General features: G+C 43.5%; 1 protein-coding gene across 3 annotated transcripts in view; it reads left to right on the top strand.

Annotated features, from left to right (window-relative positions):
- Positions 1-22,450, top strand: part of LOC139277917 (intermembrane lipid transfer protein VPS13B-like) — a 1,209,249-nt gene that overhangs the window by 992,801 nt on the left and 193,998 nt on the right. For all 3 annotated transcript variants that reach the window (XM_070896555.1, XM_070896554.1, XM_070896561.1), the window contains exons 36-37: positions 11,550-11,942; positions 20,922-21,124. In XM_070896555.1, coding sequence (XP_070752656.1) covers positions 11,550-11,942; positions 20,922-21,124 — 596 coding nt within the window. The remainder of the gene's footprint in view (positions 1-11,549; positions 11,943-20,921; positions 21,125-22,450) is intronic.

Raw genomic sequence — 22,450 nt, 5'->3', positions numbered from 1 at the left:
CCTATGATGATGGGACCTGGTGGCACAATGTGCGTCATTGTATGCATGCTCTGGCGCTGTCCTGGGGTTCTGCAGTGGAGTGAGCGGCCAAGTGGATAGGGATATCCCTTGCAGCCAACCGCAATCCTGATTCAGGCCGGTCAAGATGGCGGGCACACTGGTCTGGCGCAGAATGAACGAATCATGGCTGCCGCCTGCCTCTCTGCACGGTGCTGATGGCGATGCCTTCCCCTGCGTGCCGCCCTGCTTCTGACCAGGTATCGCCTTCCCAACACTCCTCCCATCCTCAGGGTGAACCATGCCAAGCAGGTCTCTGCAGCCCATAGGTCTCCACGAAAGAGTCAGACCTGAAAGTTGCACAAAAGTATGTGCAAACCTCTGAGCAGCACTCAGCAGGTTTAATGGAGCCCAAACAATTAATAAAACTATATGAAAAGCTAAATACTGCTGATGATGGAATCTGAAATAAAACCAGTAAAATTAATAGAACTATTTCCCGACCAAAGGGCCCCGATCGTGGCAAAACTCCAGCGGTGTTGCATTCGAGCACCGACTCGAATACCTCGCGGGGGCACTGCCTGAAGAAGTCCTACCTTTTTGTAGGTGAAAATCCCTGACCTGACTGCTTTTCAGTGGCACGCACGCTGCTGAGCTCAACTCTCAAGAAACCTACCTTTACAGCGGCTTTTTTTCGATCGGCCGCCCAAACCCCGCGGTAGCCATCCCTTTGGGGATGGGGAATATTGGCCCCTTGGTCTCCATACCTAAGGAAGAACATAATTGCCTTAGAGTGGGTTCAACGAAGGTTGACTAGATTGATTCCTGGGATGAGAGGGTTGGTATAAAATGAGCTTATATTTTGTGAATATTTCAATCAAATTTTTAATACTTTTGATACTGGGAGATTGAGTAGAATGTGCCTATACTCTCTGAAGTTTAGAAGAATGAGAGGTAATCTCATTGGAAAAAAAAAAGGAAAATTATGAGAGGGCTTGACAGGGTAGATGCTGAGAGGCTGTTTCCCCTGGCTGGAGTGTCTCGAACTAGGAGGAATATTCTCAGGATAAGGAGTTGGCCATTTAATACTGAGATGAGGAAAAATTTCTACACTAAGGGTTACAAGTCTTTGGCATTCTCTATCCCAGAGGGCTGTGGAAACTCAGTCATTGAGTATATTTGAAGCTGAGAGCGGTAGATTTTTGCATAGCGGTAGAATCAAGGGATTATAGAGAACGGGCGGGAAAGCGGTGTTGAGGTTGACGATCAGCCATGATCTTATTAAATGGCGGAGCAGGCTTGAGGGGCTGAATAGCCTTCTCCTGCTCCTATTTCTGATGTTCCTTTGTTCCATGACCCTATTGTGACTTTCCCAAACTTCTATTCTACTGTCGCTTGCTCTTATCCGCTCTGGACAGGTTCACAGTCTCGCTCTCTTCCAGTATCAGCAAGTTCTGCTATATAGGCTGCTGACTGTCTCCAGGAATACATCCAGCTGTTTCATGCTCTCCTTCCAGCACCTTCCACATCTGTTGCACTTCTCAGGAGACAGTGTTTCCAACCTCCAGCCTCGCCACTCCCAGTGTCTTCTCTGAGCCTGCTACTCTTCCTCCAGTTACTCTCACGTGTTTTCGACTACCCATCCTCTCTCTCTATTGCTATGCAAGATGTCTGCTCTCCGGAGGACAGTGCCTTTCGCATCTGTGACATAATCTTAGATAAGAGCATGAATATCCTGTATTCAACAGAAATGTTGTTGTTCTTTCCCTCTCAGTGAGCTGCTCCTGTTGCCCAACGCATTGGCAAAGGTCCTCACTCACTTTCAAATCCCTCCATGGTCTCATCTCATCCTATTTAAGTCATCTTGTCCAGTCATAACTCCTCACCTTTTGATCCACAGGATTTCGATCACTGCTTGTCCATTGTCACCTCCGTTCTATCAGCAGGGACAGTCATCCATTACACCACAACTGTCTGGAGCTCCCTTTCAAAACCACTTTGGTTGGTATCTCTTTTGTTACCTTCCAAAGTTTGTCTATTAACATTAGAAGTATTGTTACAGGATTGGAGTCTAATAGAAAGAATTGATCCAAATTTGATCCTTCTGTCTTAAAATTCGTTTTATTAAATAGTAACATGAGTCAGTTGACACTGCTGAATTATCCATTGCTTTTAAAATGTGTGCACCACATTTTCCAAAATAGATAGTATATGATGTACAAAATTGTAAAGATTAGATTCAGAGAGCTGTAAATAATTTGAACTTGGTGTTCTCAGGACAATTAATTTTTTTTTAATTGTACATATGCATCTGCAGAATTTTTACAATTTTATAATGGGTGTAGATTCTCCGTAAATAAGATAATGAGGGGGCTCGACAAGGTGGATGCAGAGGATATTTCCACTCGGGGAAACTAAAACTAGGGGACATAGTCTCAGAATAAGGGGCCGCCCATTTAAAACTGAGATGAGGAGAAATTTCTTCTGAGGGTTGTAAATCTATGGAATTCTCTGCACCAGAGAGCTGTGGAGGCGGGGTCATTGAATATATTTAAGGCAGAGATAGAGAGATTTTTGAGTGATAAGGGAGTAAAGGGTTATGGGGAGCGGGCAGAGAAGTGGAGCTGAGTCCATGATCAGATCAGCCATAATCTGATTAAATGGCGGAGCAGGCTCAAGGGGCCAACTGGCCTATTCCTGCTCCTATTTCTTATGTTCTTATCCTGAAAAACCTATCTCTTTAACCATGCCCTTTGTCTTATTCTTCCACCGTGTGTCCCACTTCACACAAGTTCTTTCAATTCCAGCTTGGCGTCCATCTCTCAGCTCCCTGTAAATTGTTCTGAACTTTGTTTTAAAGTGAGAAGCACTATCTAAATATTAATTATTTTAGCTACGCAGCCTCGATTTAAAAATTCTCATCCTTATTTTCAAATCCCGCCATGGCCTCGCCCCTCCCTATCTCTGTAATCTCCTCCAACCCCACAACCCTCCTGAGATGTCTGCGCTCCTCTAATTCTGCCCTCTTGAGCATCCCTGATTGTAATTGCTCAAACATTGGTGGCCGGGCCTTCTGTTGCCTGGTCCCCAAGCTCTGGAACTCCCTGCCTAAACCTCTCCGCCTCTCTATCTCTCTTTCCTTCTTAAAACCTACCTCTTTGACCAAGCTTTTGGTCACCTGCCCTAATTTCTACTTATGCAGCTCGGTGTCAAATTTTTTATCTCGTAATACTCCTTGGGACAGTTCACTATGTTAAAGGCGCTATATAAATACAAGTTGTTGTAAATAAGAGCCTTGAATGAAAGTGTTTGTAATTGCTATCAGTGCAGACGTCAGAATTCTTCCGCTCTCCCAGATGCCTTTGCATTATAGAAACAGAAAATGCTGGTAATCTCAGCGGGTCAGGCAGCATCTGTCGACAGAAAGCAAAGTTAAAGTTTCGGGTTGGTGAAATCGGGTCATCGGCCCGAAATGTTAACTCTGCTTTCTATCCTGACCCGCTGAGATTTCCAGCATTTTCCGTTTTTATTCCAGATTCCAGCATCCGCAGTATTTTGCTTTTGTATTTGCTTTTGCATTATGTCGGGTGTGGCTTTCATGGTATTTAGATGGACTTGATATAGTTAGACGTCTGGTCTCTCGAATACTGTAACTTTTATTTGACTAATTGCTTTGAATTTTCGGTAAGAACTTGAATGGACGCTCTTTCACCTCCAAACATGGATTTAAACCGTGTACTTAAAACGGGAAAGAAACAACTAAATTAAATACATTCTTCAAAGCTGCGTGATTATAGAAACATAGAAAATAGGTGCAGGAGCAGGCCATTCAGCCCTTCTAGCCTGCACCGCCATTCAATGTGTTCATGGCTGAACATGAAACTTCAGTACCCCCTTCCTGCTTTCTCGCCATACCCCTTGATCCCCCGAGTAGTAAGGACTTCATCTAACGCCCTTTTGAATATATTTAGTGAATTGGCCTCAACTACTTTCTGTGGTAGAGAATTCCACAGGTTCACCACTCTCTGGGTGAAGAAGTTTCTCCTCATCTCGGTCCTGAATGGCTTACCCCTTATCCTTAGACTGTGACCCCTGGTTCTGGACTTCCCCAATATTGGGAACATTCTTCCTGCATCTAACCTGTCTAAACCCGTCAGAATTTTAAACGTTTCTATGAGGTCCCCTCTCATTCTTCTGAACTCCAGTGAATACAAGCCCAGTTGATCCAGTCTTTCTTGATAGATCAGTCCTACCATCCCGGGAATCTGGTGAATCTTCGCTGCACTCCCTCAATAGCAAGAATGTCCTTCCTCAAGTTAGGAGACCAAAACGGTACACAATACTCCAGGTGTGGCCTCACCAAGGCCCTGTACAACTGCAGTAACACCTCCCTGCCCCTGTACTCAAATTCCCTCGCTATGAAGGCCAACATGCCATTTTCTTTCTTAACCGCCTGCTGTACCTGCATGCCAACCTTCAATGACTGATGTACCATGACACCCAGGTCTCGTTGCACCTTCCCTTTTCCTAATCTGTCACCATTCAGATAATAGTCTGTCTCTCTGTTTTTACCACCAAAGTGGATAACCTCACATTTATCCACATTATACTTCATCTGCCATTCATTTGCCCACTCACCTAACCTATCCAAGTCACTCTGCAGCCTCATAGCATCCTCCTCGCAGCTCACACTGCCACCCAACTTAGTGTCATCCGCAAATTTGGAGATACTACATTTAATCCCCTCGTCTAAATCATTAATGTACAATGTAAACAGCTGGGGCCCCAGCACAGAACCTTGCGGTACCCCACTAGTCACTGCCTGCCATTCTGAAAAGTACCCATTTACTCCTACTCTATGCTTCCTGTCTGACAACCAGTTCTCAATCCACGTCAGCACACTACCCCCAATCCCATGTGCTTTAACTTTGCACATTAATCTCTTGTGTGGGACCTTGTCGAAAGCCTTCTGAAAGTCCAAATATACCACATCAACTGGTTCTCCTATTTAATGCATTTGCAAGCACAAATAAATTACTGTCACCAGTTTAAAATCGGGTACAGGCTGAACCTTCCTTATCCAGAACCCTCCGGACCTGGCCTGTTCTGGATAAGGGATTTTTCCGGACGAGAGGCAGTCACGTTAAATTGGATGGTACAGGTACTGAGCAAAGGGATCTTAGGGCTGGGAGTCCGGCAGAGAGATCATGGAGTGGGGGAGGGAGGACGATGAATCGCGGGATCAGGCCAGCAATTGCGGGAGTCGGAAGCGAGGAAGGACTTCAATTTGTTCATGTCGGAGTTCTGCGTATGCGCCACCCGGTGGCCAGGAATGATTCTGGACGAGGGGTGGTTCCGGATAAGGGAGTTCTGTATAAGGGAGGTTCAACCTGTACAAATATGAGGGCACAGTGAAGTTTTTGTTACCAGTAAACATAATCTTTTTGTTTTTACTTGAATGACATTTTTAGAAATATATTTTGTTTGAGATACAGTACAACCATTCTAATACCATTGACTCTGCCTGGGCAATATATCTAGCCCATATATGTAGTTTGGGGCCAAACTTTAAAAAAGAATCTAGTGGCAAACTCCATATAGATAATATATTAGAATTTATTTTTTCAAACTTTGTGATTAGTGGTATGACTATGAGTATGAAGGTTGTGGGTTCAAGTTCCAGACCAGGTACTTGCTGTTTGTGGGACTTGTTGTGCGCAACTTGGCTGCTGCTGCAATTCCCTACATTACAACTTCCTAAGTACGTCATTGGCTGTAAAGCAAGTTGGGATGTCCTGAGGATGTGAAAGGCGCTCTAAAAAATGCAAGTTTTTTCTTTATTTCATTGCGAAAGCAAAATCTCTGCACGCAATTATGTGTTCAAGTTTTAACATACTTCATGGATACAGTTATAGTTCACCTGAAAATGTGCCTGAGAATAGCCCCCTGCACATATAATAGCAACATTTCTTTTAAGTAAATGCAAGATAGAAACATAGAAAATAGGTGCAGGAGTTGGCCATTCGGCCCTTCGAGCCTGCACCGCCATTCAATAAGATCATGGCTGATCATTCCCTCAGTACCCCTTTCCTGCTTTCTCTCCATACCCCTTGATCCCCTTAGCCATAAGGGCCATATCTAACTCCCTCTTGAATATATCCAATGAACTGGTATCAACAAATCTCTGCGGTAGGGAATTCCACAGGTTAACAACTCTCTGAGTGAAGAAATTTCTCCTCATCTCAGTCCTAAATGGCCTACCCCTTATCCTTAGACTATGTCCCCTGGTTCTGGACTTCCCCAACATCGGGAACGTTCTTCCCGCATCTAACCTATCCAGTCCCATTAGAATCTTATACGTTTCTATGAGATCCCCTCTCATCCTGCTAAACTCCAGTGAATACAGGCCCAGTCGATCCAGTCTCTCCTCATGTGTCAGTCCAGCCATCCCGGGAATCAGTCTGATGAACCTTCGCTGCACTCCCTCAATAGCAAGAATGTCCTTCCTCAGATTAGGAGACCAAAACTGAACACAATATTCCAGGTGAGGCCTCACTAAGGCCCTGTACAACTGCAGTAAGACCTCCCTGCTCCTGTATTCAAATCCCCTAGCTATGAAGGCCAACATACCATTTGCCTTCTTCACCGCCTGCTGTACCTGCATGCCCACTTTCAATGACTGATGAACCATAACACCCAGGTCTCGTTGCACCTCCCCTTTTCCTAATCTGCCGCCATTCAAATAATATTCTGCCTTCGTGTTTTTACTCCCAAAATAGATAACCTCACATTTATCCACATTATACTGCATCTGCCATGCATTTGCCCACTCACCTAACCTGTCCAAGTCACCCTGCAGCCTCTCAGCATCCTCCTCACAGCTCACACCACCATCCAGTTTAGTGTCATCCGCAAACTTGAGATATTACACTCAATTCCTTCATCTAAATCGTTCATGTATATTGTAAAGAGCTGGGGTCCCAGCACTGAGCCCTGCGGCACTCCACTAGTCACTGCCTGCCATTCTGAAAAGGACCCGTTTATTCCGACTCTCTGCTTCCTGTCTGTGGACCAGTACTCTATCCACGTCAATACATTACCCCCAATACCATACGCTTTGATTTTGCACACCAATCTCTGGTGCGGGACCTTGTCAAAAGCCTTTTGAAAGTCCAAATACACCACATCCACTGGTTCTCCCTTGTCCACTCTGCTAGTTACATCCTTAAAAAATTCCAGAAGATTCGTCAAGCATGATTTCCCTTTCATAAATCCATGCTCACTTGGTCAGATCCTGTCACTGCTTTCCAAATGCGCTGCTATTTCATCCTTAATGATGGATTCCAACATTTTTCCCACTACTGATGTCAGGCAAACCGGTCTATAATTACCCGTTTTCTCTCCCTCCTTTTTTAAAAAGTGGTGTTACATTAGCTACCCTCCAGTCCATAGGAACTGATCCAAAGTCGATAGGCTGTTGGAAAATGATCACCAATGCATCCACTACTTCAAGGGCCACTTCCTTAATTATTCTGGGATGCAGACTGTCAGCCCAGGGGATTTATCGGCCTTCAATCCCATCAATTTACCTAACACAATTTCCCGCCTAATAAGGATATCCTTCAGTTCCTCCTTCTCTCTCGACCCACTGTCCCCGAGTACATTCAGAAGGTTATTTGTGCCTTCCTTCGTGAAGACAGAACCGAAGTATTGGTTCAATTAGTCTGCCATTTCTTTGTTCCTCATTATAAATTCACCTGAATCCGACTGCAAGGGACCTACGTTTGTCTTTACTAATCTTTTTCTCTTCACATATTTATAGAAGCTTTAGCAGTCCGTTTTTATGTTCCCTGCAAGCTTCCTCTCGTACTCTATTTTCCTCCTCTTAATTAAACACTTAGTCCTCCTCTGATGAATTCTAAATTTCTCCCAGTCCTCAGGTCTGTTGCTTTTTCTCGCCAATTTATATGCCTTTTCCTTGGCTTTAACACTATCCTTAATTTCCTTTGTTAGCCATGGTTGAGCCACCTTCCCCGTTTTATTTTTACACAGGGATGTACAATTGCTGAAGTTCATCCATGTGATCTTTAAATGTTTGCCATTGCTTATCCACCATCAACCCTGTAAGTATCCTTTGCCAGTCTATTCTAACAATTCACGCCTCATACCATCGAAGTTACCTTTCCTTAAGTTCAGGACCCTAGTTTCCGAATTAACTGTGTCACTCTCCATCTTAATAAAGAATTCTACCATATTATGGTCACTCTTCCCCAAGGGGCCTCGCACAACAAGATTGCTAATTAGTCTCTTCTCATTACACATCACCCAGTCTAGGATGGCCTGCTCTCTAGTTGGTTCCTCGACATATTGGTCTAGAAAACCATCCCTAATACACTCCAGGAAATCCTCTTCCACCGCATTGCTACCAGTTTGGTTTGCCCAATCTATATGTAGATTAAAGTCGCTCATGATAACTACTGTACCTTTATTGCATACATCCCTTATTTCTTGTTTGATGCTGTCCCCAACCTCACTACTACTGTTTGGTGGTCTGTGCACAACTCCCACTGGCGTTTTCTGCCCTTTGGAATTCCGCAGCTCCACCCATACCGATTCCACATCATCCAGGCTAATCTTCCTCCTTACTATTGCATTAATTTCCTCTTTAACCAGCAATGCCACCCCGCCTCCTTTTCCTCTCTGCCTATCCTTCCTAAATGTTGAATACCCCTGGATGTTGAGTTCCCAGCCTTGGTCACCCTGGAGCCATGTCTCCGTGATGCCAATTACATCATATCTGTTAACTGCTGTCTGCGCAGTTAATTCGTCCACCTTATTGCGAATACTCCTCGCATTGAGGCACAGAGCCTTCAGGCTTGTCTTTTTAACACACTTTGCCCCTTTAGAGTTTTGCTGTAATGTGGCGCTTTTTGTTTTTTGCCTTGGGTTTATCTACCCTCCACTTTTACTATTCTCCTTTCTGTCTTTTGCTTCTGCCTCCATTTTATTTCCCTCTGTCTCCCTGCATTGGTTCCCATCCCCCTGCCATGTTAGCTTAACTCCTCCCCAACAGCACTTGCAAACACTCCCCCTAGGACATTGGTTCCGGTCCTGCCCAGGTGCAGACCGTCTGGTTTGTACTGTTCCAACCTCCCCCAGAACCGGTTCCAATGTCCCAGGAATTTGAATCCCTCCCTTCTGCACCACTCCTCAAGCCAAGTATTCATCTGAGCTATCCTGTGATTCCTACTCTGACTAGCGTGTGGCACTGGTAGCAATCCTGAGATTACTACTTTTGAGTTCCTACTTTTTAATTTAGCTCCTAGCTCCCTAAATCCGTCCCGTAGGACCTCATCCTGTTTTTTTCCCTATATTGTTGGTACCTATATGCACCACGACAACTGACTGATCACCCTCCCTTTTTCGAATGTCCTGCACCCGCTCCGAGACATCCTTGACCCTTGCACCAGTGAGGCAACATACCATCCTGGAGTCTCGGTTGCGGCCACAGAAACGCCTATCTATTCTGCTTACAATCGAATCCCCTATCACTATAGCTCTCCCACTCTTTTTCATGCCCTCCTGTGCAGCAGAGCCAGCCACGGTGCCATGAACTTGGCTGCTGCTGCTCTCCCCTGATGAGTCATCCCCCTCAGCAGTACCCAAAGCGGTGTATCTATTTTGCAGGGGGATGACCACAGGGGACCCCTGCACTACCTTCCTTGCACTGCTCTTCCTGCTGGTCACCCATTTACTATCTGGCTGTGTGCCCTTTACCTGCAGTGAGACCAACTCGCTAAACGTGCTATTCACGTTATTCTCAGAATTGTGCACGCTCCAGAGTGAATCCACGCGCAGCTCCAGTGCTGCAATGCGGTCTGTCAGGAGCTGGAGGCGGATACACTTCCTGCACACGTGGTGGTCAGGGACACCAGAAGTGACCCTGACTTCCCACGTAGTACAGGAAGAGCATAACATGTGTCCGAGCTGTCCTGCTATGACTTAAACTTTAGATAAACTTAATTTGGCAACAACAGTGCTGAATGTTACTTACTGATATAGGAAGGGAAAAGCAAAGCTACTTACCAATCACCAGTCAATCACTTACCCCCTTGGCTGTGACGTCACCTTTCAATTTCTTTCTACTTTTTTACCTTCTCACCCCGCTGCAGCTGCACCGGTTCACCTTCATAGGCCTCTTGACACTGCCCCCGCCTCTCCACTGCCGCCGACTCCTGCTGCCGCTGGGCCTTTACAGGCCTCTCGACGCTGCCCCCGCCTCTCCTCTGAAGTTTTGTTTTTAAATCTAGCTGCACGATGTGATTTAATACAAGGCACCTGTTTTTGTAACGCTTTTCTGAGCTTTAAGTGTCCCAAACATTATAAATGAACATATATTTGTTGTAACATATCACTTCAAAAAAATCCAATTATAAATGGTTACGGCAAAGTTAATTTTCTATATTTTAGCACCTCCAACATTGTCCGGTCCAATGTGATATTTCACTTTTTAATGGTATCCTACTGTCCAGTGAGTTATTTTTAGCCGTGACAAAACTCTAGTCCATTTCGTGTACTTGCACGCTTGCAACAGCATTGTCCATGTTTTATTCTTTTTTAATCAAAGGCAAATGCAAAGTAAAGGCTGAACCTGTCCACTTTAAGTAATCCATGTTTGAAGGAAGCAGTGCAGACATGCGTAGGATTCCTAATTGAATTTGAGCACTTGTGGCACAAGCTTGCCTGGCTCCACCCCAGGACTGCACACACCTCGTGTAATTCACCCCAAATGTCCATTGCTCGACGTACCACACAGCCTAATCGTAACTTGAGATTTATTATGTGGCGTTTACCGTATTGTTTAAAAATTAGTTGGTTTGTATTTCCCTCAGTGTTGGTAAGGAGCCTGTGGATTTGACAAATTGACTAATACATGCAAGATGTGCTCTTGAGTAAATTTTGTTTCAGTGTTTTATTTTAAAGAAGGTAAATAGATTCTGTGAGCAGCTGGCTTTTGAGGACTAAGAGGATTCTCCCCACTCTCGACTCTCAAATGCCTGCTGGCTGAATTGAGAATAATGCAGACTTAAGCGAGGACTCAGTGTTAAAGATTGTGTTCTGTACAATTGATTAGGTGAAAGTAATGACTCCTTTAAAGAATTTTAAGCAACAAACTAGATCTTGGTATACAGACATTTCTGACTATTAGAATTATAAATAAGAGGATGGTTAAATGATCAGAAAACGGTTACGTGTGTCATTGTCATTTCCCCCATTACCCAAAGGGGATCAGGTAAATGAGCCACTGAGAACTGATTCATTGTCTTTTTCACGCGCACATTTTGCTTGTTTCGTTTTATTTACTTTTGTATGTGGTACTATTAAACATGTCGAGCAAAATAACTAAAATAGTACTTTGGTTTGACATGTATGTTACGGTCTTTCACAAGCTGAATGGCCTCTTCCTTGCTGTAAACTTCTATGATTCGATATGAAATGTTTTCTTTTGAATAAGAGTGATTTTTTTTTAAACCTTTTTTTTTAAAAAACAGCTGAAATTCATTTGGAATTATCACGTCCCTGGAAAGTCAACCTGAGTCTTGTCAAACTGGATCAAGTAACAAATTTTTTGAAGAGGATTCTGCCCAGAAACGGGTCTGAGATCAGCTCTAAAGCTGAGGTCTCCCCTGAAACAGTTTATAGTAAAGAGGACATGTTTACGTCAGCATCTGGTACGAGGAATGAACCTGGATCGTTTACTGAGAGGGCAATGGGTCAAGGAAGCATTTGGAAAACTGTGTCTTTCTTTCAAAAGTTTTCCATCCACACAGCTCAGATTGTGGTTGTCATGGAGACTGTACCTCATCCCAACAGGCCTTGCATTCTGGCCTCCCTTTCAAGTTTAAAAGGCATCCTTAATATAAATGCAGGGCCCAAACCCACAGGTGAGTCATCAGAGAACTTGTATTTCCAGATTACACCGTGGCGATTTACTGTTACAAGTTCATTAATAGTGGCTAAAAGTAATGGTGTTAAAATGTAACCGTGTTAATTTAAATCTCATTTCCCTTGTGGTCAGTTAGGGAAAGGGCTATAAACTCAAGACGACTTGTTTCCTTTGAGCTACAGGACGATTTCCCTTGTTAAATAACCACTTCTCCCACCACACCATTATTTAATATTAGGTTTCAAAACTAGATTTCGATATCTAGTTGGAGGAAGCAGGAGGAACCATCAGATCTTATCTCAATTGGTAAATTGGTCAAGTACAGCTGGGTGTATTTCAGTGTTTATGAATGCAAAAAGTATATAATCACCTATTTTCAGAAGTACATTCATTCGCCTTACTTCGAACACATTTATAAAGAGCACATACAGACACATGCACACGCATATGCATGCACACACACATTCTGATCTTTTAGTATTTTCTATTCATTCACGGGATGTGAACATCACCGGCAAAGCTAACATTTATTTCCCACCCTTAATTGTCCTTGAGAAGGTGGTGGTGAGCCGCCTTCTTGAATACAACTGAGTGGCTTGCTGGGCCATTTCAGAGGGGCAGTTAAAAGTCAACCACATTGCTGAGGGTCTGGAGTCACATATAGACCAGACCGGATAAGGACGGCAGGTTTACATAGAAAATAGGTGCAGGAGAAGGCCATTTGGCCCTTTGAGCCTGCACCACCATTCAATAAGATCATGGCTGATCATGCAACTTCAGTACCCCATTCCTGCTTTCTCTCCATACCCCTTGATCCCTTTAGCCGTAAGGGCCAAATTTAACCACCCCTCCTTCCCTAAAGGACAGAAGTGAGCCAGATGGGTTTTTAACAACAATCTGGTAGTTTCAAGGTCACCATTAGCACATTATCTAATTAGCACAAGCTAGGAGATTTTTTTTTTCAAGTTTGATCTGACAGGCTACTCAGCCTTTGAACTTTTTTTCCCTATCAAAATTTACTCATTTGGATTAAATTTGCATTCAGCAAAGAGCTGACCTGTTGGCTATTGTTTTCCAGCAGCGCTGTCAAAAATCAGCAGTGTGTCCACCTTGCCCTGTGTGCAGTGATTTTCATAAAGTGAATAAACAAAGGAACAAGCTCTGTTTTGCTGTAAGTGCAAATGGTATGCTGCAGTTGTTGAATCGCATCAGTTTGCTAAAGGCAGCTGGTACAAATGACCAGCAAGTTCTCACTTCGAACCAGGCCCTCGCGTTTCCTTCATTGTGAAATTTTAGGTTAAAAGAAAAAAAAGATGCCGTCTCACCACCACCTTCTCGAGGGCAATTTGGGATGGGCAATAAATGCCGGCCTTGCCAGGGAGGCCACATCCCAGGAACTAATAAAATTAAAAATAAGCAAATGCAGCATGAAATGTACATTGTTGCCCCTTCAGCTTAAAGGGAATTGTGACAGGCCAATTATTGAGTGGCATAGCCAGCTGAAAAAAATGAAGCCAAAAGCAGACTTTTTTGCCTAGAAATGACAGCTTGCATTAGTAACATATGAATGTGTTTAATGCTTGTATGCTGGCACTGCAACAAATCTCAGAGCTCATGCTTTGCTGTAGCATAAACCTCTGAAATGCATATTTGGGAAGGATAACAACAACAACTTGTATTTATATCGCACCTTTAACGTAGTAAAACATCCCAAGGCGCTTCACAGGAGTACTATAAGACAAAAAAAAATTGACAGATAAGAAGAAATTACGGCAATCAGAGATCGGCTTTAAGGAGCATCTTGAAAGAGGAAATAGAGATAGAGAGGCGGAGAGGTTCAGGGAGGGAGTTCCAGAGCTTGGGGCCCAGGCAGCTGAAGGCACGGCCACCGATGGTTGAGTGATTATAATCAGTGATTCTCAAGAGGGCAGAATTTGAGGAGTGCGATATCTTGGAGGGTTGTGAGGCTAAAGGAGATTGCAGAGATCGGGAGGGGTGAATCCATGGAGGAATTTGTAAACAAGGATGAGAATTTTGAAATTGAGGTGTTGCTTAACCGGGAGCCAATGTAGGTCAGCGAGCACAGGGATGATTGGTAAGTCGGACTTGGTGCAAGTTAGGACACGGGCTGCCGAATTTTGGATGACATCAAGTTTACGTAGTGTAGAATGAGGGAGGCCAGCCAGGAGTGCGTTGGAATAGTCAAGTCTAGAGGTAACAAAGGCTTGGATGAGGGTTTCAGCAACAGATGAGTTGAGGCAAGGGCGGAGACGGGCGATGTTACGGAGGTAGAAATCGGCAGTTTTAGTTAAGAGGATACGTGGCAGGAAACTCATTACATAGTCAAAATATGACACCCAGGTTGTGAACAGTTTGGTTCAGCTTCAGACAGATGCTAGGGAGAGGGATGGAGTCGGTGGCTAGGGAACAGAGTCCAAAGAACTCGTGGACTTTTTTATCAGCAAGATAGAACTCACCCATTCTGTAAGATTTCTAAATCTCTGGCATTAAATTGACAGCAAGACTGATTCTTTTAAAACAATTCTGAATAGTTTATTAAACACACACACATGCACGCCTTATCAGAGAAACAGCAGTCGTCAGCTAGACTACGGATCGACTTAGTTACAACAGATACAATTTATAAAAAGGTATATGTCACCTCCCTCTGGCAAAGCACACGGCCCCTCCTTTGTCCGTAGAGAGAGGTCCTGCCTTTTGCCGTGCGCTTAAGAAAAGCGACAGAGCAATCTTTGGCTTGAGTTTTTATAGCTCTTACGGCCATGTTTCTCAGGAAGCCTCAGGATTGGATCTTGGTTCCAGGCCAGTTCCTTATTGGCTCTCTTCACACATGTGTCTGCCTGGAGGACCCGGTGCCATCCCTTGATTAGGTTAATGGCTTTCCAATTAAGACAATCTACAAACAACATGCTGGAAGTCTGTGACCTTCCATTTGGTCTCTTTCAAAACTGTCTTTTCGCATAATCTTATTTTTTAATATTTATACATAGAATCAATTTTATCATTAATAACCACTTTTATTCTTACAATTCAGCTGTCTTTGCTCATTCTCCCCCTTCTGCTTGCCCACACCAAACCTCCTATTCCAGCTCACCTCATCCTAGACCTGAACTCCCATCTCTCTCTAATTTCTCCTCCATCTGCCCCCATCTCCTCACCAACCTCACACTGTCCATGAGACCCACTCTCTCTCCCTTGACCCCCTTTCCACTAAACTGCTGGCCACCCAACTTCTCTTCCTGGCTTCCAGGCTAGCTGTCATTGTAATCCCAAATATCTACCAATGGACATCTCTTCCCAGTCCCGCACAGTCATCTCGAGACTTGCCAAAGGATCCATCTGTGGCCTCCACCCTTCTACATTTCCAAGCTGCTCCTTGGCAGCATCATCCACAGACTTGGAGTCAGATTCCACATGTCCACCTAGCTTTAACTCTCCACCAACTCTCAACCCCTCCACTACCTCTGCCCTATTGGACTTCATTGGCTGTAAAGCGATTTGGGATAGCCTGAGGTTGTGAAAGGTGCTATATAAATGCAAATCTTACTTTCTTCTTTATCCTCTTAATATCTTTTCCTTTGGCCTGCTGTCCCTTTTTTCCACTAACGTATCTATAAGGCATCTTGGGATGATTTCCTACATAAAGGGCTCTATATAAATGCTAGTTGTTATGTCACTGCACTCTCTTAATATTTCAAAATGTGGTAAATGTTCTTAAAAGTCACCAAATGGGAATACGAATATATATAAAAATATTCCATCGACAAAAATATTGTAATTCACACACACAAAATGTCATTGTTAAGGTCAAATATCTGAGATTACATTCCATTTGAGATCATTTTTGGATAATAATTGCACTCCAGTGCAGTACTGGGGGAGTGCAGCATTGTCAGAGGTTGCCGCCTTTTGGATGACACATTAATCCACCCTCTTGCGTGGACATAAAAGATCCCATGGCACTATTTCAAAGAAGAGCAGGGGAGTTCTCCCCGGTGTCCTGGCCAACAATTATCTCTCAACCATCGCCTTAAATCATGTAATCTGGCCATTATCACATTGTTGTTTGTTGGAGCTTGCTGTGCATAAATTGGCAACCGTGTTTCCCACATTACAACAGTGACTACTGTTCAAAAGCACTTAATTGGCTTTGGGACGTTATAGCTGCTATATAAATGCAAGTCTTTCTTCCTTTCTTTCATTATAGTCTTCGTGACTTCAAATAATCTTCAACCCATGTTCCCTTTAAGTTGTGCGGCCTACTGGCGCTCCAGGGAAACCGCGCAGCTGGCTTTTCAGTGCAAAAACCGTGCTTGCGTGGGAATGGCGTCAAAAAAAAGTTACCGACAATATTGTCCGCAACACATCGAATCAGTTAACATTAGCAAAACAATCCAGCTACTAATATTTAGTCCAGGCTGGGCATCAACTTGTCAATACTGGAAGAGCAAAGAAAGAGCGATAGTTAACATTAAATCTTACTTGGGATATAGCCTACTCTTTGCTTTAGTGTTAGCTCATAGTCTACAGGGCTGTAGTAATACCTGCCCTCCTGTATGGCTCAGAGACATGGACCATGTACGGTAGACACCTCAAGTCGCTGGAGAAATACCACCAACGATGCCTCCGCAAGATCCTACAAGTCACCTGGGAGGACAGACACATCAACGTTAACGTCCTCGACCAGACCAACATCCCCAGCATCGAAGTACTGACCACACTTGATCAGCTCCGCTGGGCAGGACACATTGTCCGCATGCCAGACACGAGACTCCCAAAGCAAGCGCTCTACTCGGAACTCCTTCACGGCAAATGAGCCAAAGGTCGGCAGAGGAAATGCTACAGGGACACCCTCAAAGCCTCCCTGAAAAAGTGCAACATCCCCACTGACACCTGGGAGTCCCTGGTTAAAGACCGCCCTAAGTGGAAGAAGTGCATCTGGGAGGGCGCTGAGCACCTCGAGTCTCATCGCTGAGAGCTTGCAGAAATCAAGCGCAGGCAGCGGAAAGAGCATGCGGCAAACCTGTCCCACCCACCCTTTCCCTCAATGACTATCTGTCCCACCTGCGACAGAGTCTGTGGTTCAGCCACCTAAGAACTCACTTCAGGAGTGGAAGCAAGTCTTCCTCGATTCTGAAGGACTGCCTATGATGATGATGCTTTAGTGTTAAATAGAAAATGATTTCAGGCAGTATCCAGCATACTGCTAAGCAACTAATTTACACTTTGAATTATTGAAGTATATTTATTTAACTCTTTCTCTAGAAATGAGGCCTGCTAATTTAGATTAGACTGGTGGTAACAGTCAAGCGCACTTGTTCAGGCGGTCAGGTTAATAGACAGAATCTGGCGTGCAGAGCACATAGTCAGTGTATCCTCAGCTGCTGTGTACTGAATTGTTTCTGCAACTTCACTTACATTCTCATTAAAGTGAACTTTTTCTTTGTATTGTTGATCACTTTTCTCCTTACTTCACTCAAGGTACGATATGATACTCAAGTACAGTTCCTGGTGCTGATCATCCTTCAGATCTTTACCCAAGTACCATTGAATCTATGTTTTTTTTCACCTCTGTAAGCTCCAGTATCTACCACAGGTCATAAATTTAACACTGCTCATCATAGAATCATACAGCACAGAAAGAGACCCTTCAGCTCATTGTGCCTCTACCAGCTCTTTGAAAGAGCTTTTCAATTAGTCCCACTCCTCTGCCCTTTCCCAATAGCTCCGCAAGTTTTATCCTTTTCAAGTATTTATCAAATTACCTTTTGAAATTTACTATTGAATCTGCTTCCACCACCCTTTGCATTCCAGAAAATATTACAGAAAATATTCTTATCATCATCATCATCGGCAGTCCCTCGGAATTGAGGAAGTCTTGCTTCCATTCTAAAAATGAGTCCTTGGGTGGCTGTGCAGTCCAATACGAGAATCACAGGTGGGACAAATAGTTGTTGAGGGAAGGGGTGGGTGAGACTGGTTTGCTGCACTCTCTTTCCGCTGCCTGTGCTTGTTTTCTACATGCTCTCGGCGACGAAACTTGAAGTGTTCAGCGTCCTCCCGGATGCACTTCCTCCACTTAGGGTGGTCTTTGGCCAGGGACTCCCAGGTGCCGGTGGGGATGTTGCACTTTATCAGGGAGGCTTTGAGGATGTCCTTGAAACGTTTCCTCTGCCCACTTGGGGCTCGCTTGCCGTGTGGGAGTTCTGAGTAGAGCACTTGCTTTGGGAGTCTCGTGTCTGACATGCGAACGATGTGGCCTGCCCAGCAGAGCTGATCAAGTATGGTCAGTGCTTCAATGCTGGGGATGTTCACCTAGTCGATGCTAACGTTAGTTCCCTACGTTAGCCCAGGATTTTGAAGCCAATTATACCATCCTTTCCATTGAGATCAACTAATTCTACACTGTGGGACCCTCACTGGTCTGTCCAGCACAGTACTACACTTGGGTGGTTTATGTATGCATCAGGCTACCAGGGGAGCTATTTTGGTCCGTTTAACGATGGCTCAGGTTACTATCCAAAGTAACTTATAGACAAAATGATCAATAGGAATGCGACATTATACCTTTTTAGTCTTGCCTCTGTGCAAAGTATCCATTTGTGAATTACTAGAAGGACAACAACATCTCCTAAAAACTCCCAAGAGTTCGAAAAACCGATCATGCAATACCAACGTTAATGGCTGCATTGTTTGGTATTAATTTGCCAGGGCACTGAATCACCTACAATAGCAAGAAGCCATAGTACATGGAATCAGAAGTTCTTTATCTCTGGAAAGCAGCTCAAAAATTTACCGCCGCTTACACCACAGGAAATAAATTATTTTGTCAGTGTAAGCTAGAGGACAAATTAAACATTAAAGAGACCATGGGGACTGAAGCTAAGTGTGGTTTGTAGAGATGAATACAAATCACCATTAAAATTTCCCCTGGCACTGTTGCTAGAATATTGGGTGTAGGTGCCTTGATTTTGTCACTTTTGACACCTTGTCACATGTAGCTTAAACTCTCTCTCTTCCCAGCACTCAATAAGAGGTTACGACCATATTGGCTAAGTAACAGCTGGGATTTTGAACGTCATTACAACCTATCCCACTCCCACCCCCTCTGCCGCTGAAAAGAAAAAGTAAAAGGGGATTTAACTGACACAAAGTTAAGTTTACGGAATCTGGCGATAATAAAACAAAAGCAGCGGGATCTTAATTCCTGTCTGCATTTTGCCTGATGCCGAGGTGTGTTTTGCAATCCACCGCAAGTAAAAATGTAGGAGGAAAGAACAGATGTTGTAATGTTCAAGAAACAAGCCACTACCTAATCCCGGGCTTGAATCCTGCAATAAATTGCAAACTCACGGCGTCCTGAAGCCTCCAGAAATGTTCTGTTGTAAAACACGGATACCGATCAGTCCTTTTATAATTTAAATAAATGTTTAAAAAAAAATGCAGCGGAGCATGAAAATAAACCGTGATGTGGATTGTTTGAGGAGGGCGGCGGGGGTGTGAAAAAAGATACTTATTGAAATATTTAAGTGAAGATTAGCGGGGTTAAAATATCAATCAGTTCATTTTTTAAAAATTTATTTAAGTTTTGAGGAAATCGGAACATTTTTCAAATTTGTAATTTTTTACGGTGGTTCGTTAGGGCAATTAGTTAGTGTCAGAATTCTGACTTACGCTGCTGCCTCTTCGCTATACTGACGGCTGTTTACCTGCCTGCTCAGTGATTTAGCAAGATGAGATCATATAAATTGATAACCATCTCTCTGTTTTCTTCTGATTCATCTCTGACCTGAACTCTACTTGAACCTAGTTAGACACAAAACATCCAGGATTCTTGGCTGAAGCCATAAAATTTAATTAAATCCCACAGAAATGATGTGTAAAAGAACACCGCAGCACCCCAATAAAGTGCAAATAAGCACTGTGATGGATTAAAATAATAAATGTGCCTGCTTCTCTTGTGTTTGAAGTGAAGGCAACAAATATGGGCTTCCAGCAGTCAATATAGTAATGATGTTAACAGGAAAGGTTATAAATGACATGCACAAGAACCTCATCTGCTTAAGATCACTGCATAATTTTACTGCTGGTTATATGGTGCTGACTCTGGACTTGCAAAGGAGTGCATTCTGCTCAGCAAAACTGCACACAGCCCCATCAGAGCTCCAGTCAGCGGTCATAATCTGTAACCTGAACAGTGTTTGACTGCAGCGGCCCATGGTTTGAAATTCTAAGTGGTCACTTAACTCAGTGGTGCGACAATGCGCGTAATTTGTTTTCACACACACACACATACACACACATGGCCGCTGAAGGAGTGGTGGTAGCAGTTTGAACAACAGAATATATGTCAGTGGAACAAATTGTTACCAATGTTTACTTTGAACTAACTAAATACAATACCTTTCAAATTGTATGTTAAGTATTCACATGCTCCAGCATTAGAGGAGAAGGGACAGCCATATGGGCCTTAAGTAGCATCAGTCAACATCTGTAAGCGTGCAATTTAAAAGACATCTTTCATGCTTCTACCCCGCCCCCCCCCCCCCCCCCAGCAATGACTGAGGAAGCCATTAAATTATTTCTTCATAAACCTGAATTAAAATACGGGTTTGGAAACTTTCAAGTATGCGGAATATTCGGTCGCGCACAAGCGAACATGTTGTATTTCCTTTACAAGGCAGATCAGTCAGTCAGCAAAATATATTGGGTTCCATAAATTATTGCGGAGAGTTCAGTTGCTTCAACAGTTTTCTCATAGTTCCACAATGCTGCTTAGGAGCTGGCATCCTGTATTAATTACGTGCAGATGTAAAGATCAGAGAACTGATTCATAAGAACTGTAGAGAGAAAGAAAGCAAAGACAAATGTTTCTTTTAGCCTTGCACTATTTAATTTATTGTGCAGTTGTCCGAGAGAGGATAAATCTGACATCTTTTTTTCTTCCTCCGTTTAGGAATGATCTTAGGTGCCACATTTGCACTCCAACTGAAGGATTTGCTCGTAAAGACATGCCTCAAAGACAGAAACAGGGCGCTAATTGGCCCGTTCTGTTGCACTGTGCAACTGGAAGCCAAGTGGTGCAGGCACAGCGGCAACCCTGACCCACATCATTCCGTTCCAAAAGCACTGGTCGACTTGAAAGCTGGACTGATCCAGGTTTGTGTGGGTGGCAGTGGTGTCTGGGAGAGTCTGGCTTTAATGAGTCTGTTCCTTGTTTGACCCAAATGTCTTTTATTTCCAGCGCTCTAAATCATGCAAAGAGCAACCTTGTAACATGATCATGCTATCTGGTAAAGCTCAACACTGTTGCATTTGAAGTACTTGATTTTTTTTGGGGGGGTATGAGTAATACACTTTTAAAAAGATCAGAGCAAAACAAACAAAACTTGCAGGGCAATAAGATGAAACGCGCAATACCATAAATACTGTAAGGCACTTAAAATAATTAGACATGTACACAAAGCATTTTGTTTTCACAGCAATAGGGATGCGATATAACTTTTATAGAGGAATTGTCGAGACTTAAGCAGTTGGCCATAAGAACGCTTCTATAATGAAGATTGCTCACTGGGCACATAACCCTATTTTATGTATGACCTTTGACATCTGCTATTGACAGGTGATCATCATGACTGGTTTGAGTTGAACTGGTACATAAATCCTTTCCACCTTTTAACCCTTTTATAGACTGTAGGAGCAATCCTGCATCTGTAATTTATGAATTCGCAAAAGGCTGCAAGTTTGTACCTCTTGGATGGTTCCATAGACTTCTCTGAAGGCAAGTTTCAGTCTTTACTATTACACTGCTAAAGTCCTTTCATAACCTTTATATAACAAAACATGTAAATTCTGAAACCTACGGCAGATAAAAAAGACAATTTTAAAACCTTTAAAAGCAGAAAATAACCTTAAAAGTGACCATTATTTTCTCAAAACATCATGTTAAGTAAGCATTTTAATAATGTGCATACATATGTTAAGAACGTAAGAATTAAGAGCAGAAGTAGGCCATCCTTTCTTGCCCGATAACTCGATCCCCCTCGAGTCCAAAAATCTACCTTAGGTTTGAATATATACAATGATTCAGCATCCACAGCCCTTTGGGTAGAGAACTTCAAAGATTCGCAACCCTCTGAGTGAAGAAATTCCTCCTCATCTCAGTCTTAAATGGCCAACGCCTTAACCTGAGTCTATACCTCTAGTTCTAGACACTCCAGCCAACCTCTCAGCATCTACCCTGTCAGTATCCCCTCAGAATCTTATTTGTTTCAATGAGATCACATCTCATTCGTCTAAACTCCAGAGAGTATAGGACCAATCTACACAATCGACATAAGAGCATAAGAACATTAGAAATAGGAGCAAGAGTAGGCCATACGTCCCCTCGAGCCTCCTCCGCCATTCAATAAGATCATGGCTGATCTAATCATGGAAGCAGCTCCACTTCCCTGCCCACTCCCCATAATAACCCCTTATCGTTTA

Source organism: Pristiophorus japonicus, chromosome 1 (genome assembly GCF_044704955.1).
Source record: "Pristiophorus japonicus isolate sPriJap1 chromosome 1, sPriJap1.hap1, whole genome shotgun sequence".
Classification (NCBI taxonomy): Eukaryota; Metazoa; Chordata; class Chondrichthyes; family Pristiophoridae; genus Pristiophorus; species Pristiophorus japonicus.
Note: the sequence above shows the minus strand (reverse complement) of the source record. Positions and strands in the feature narration are given on the sequence as shown.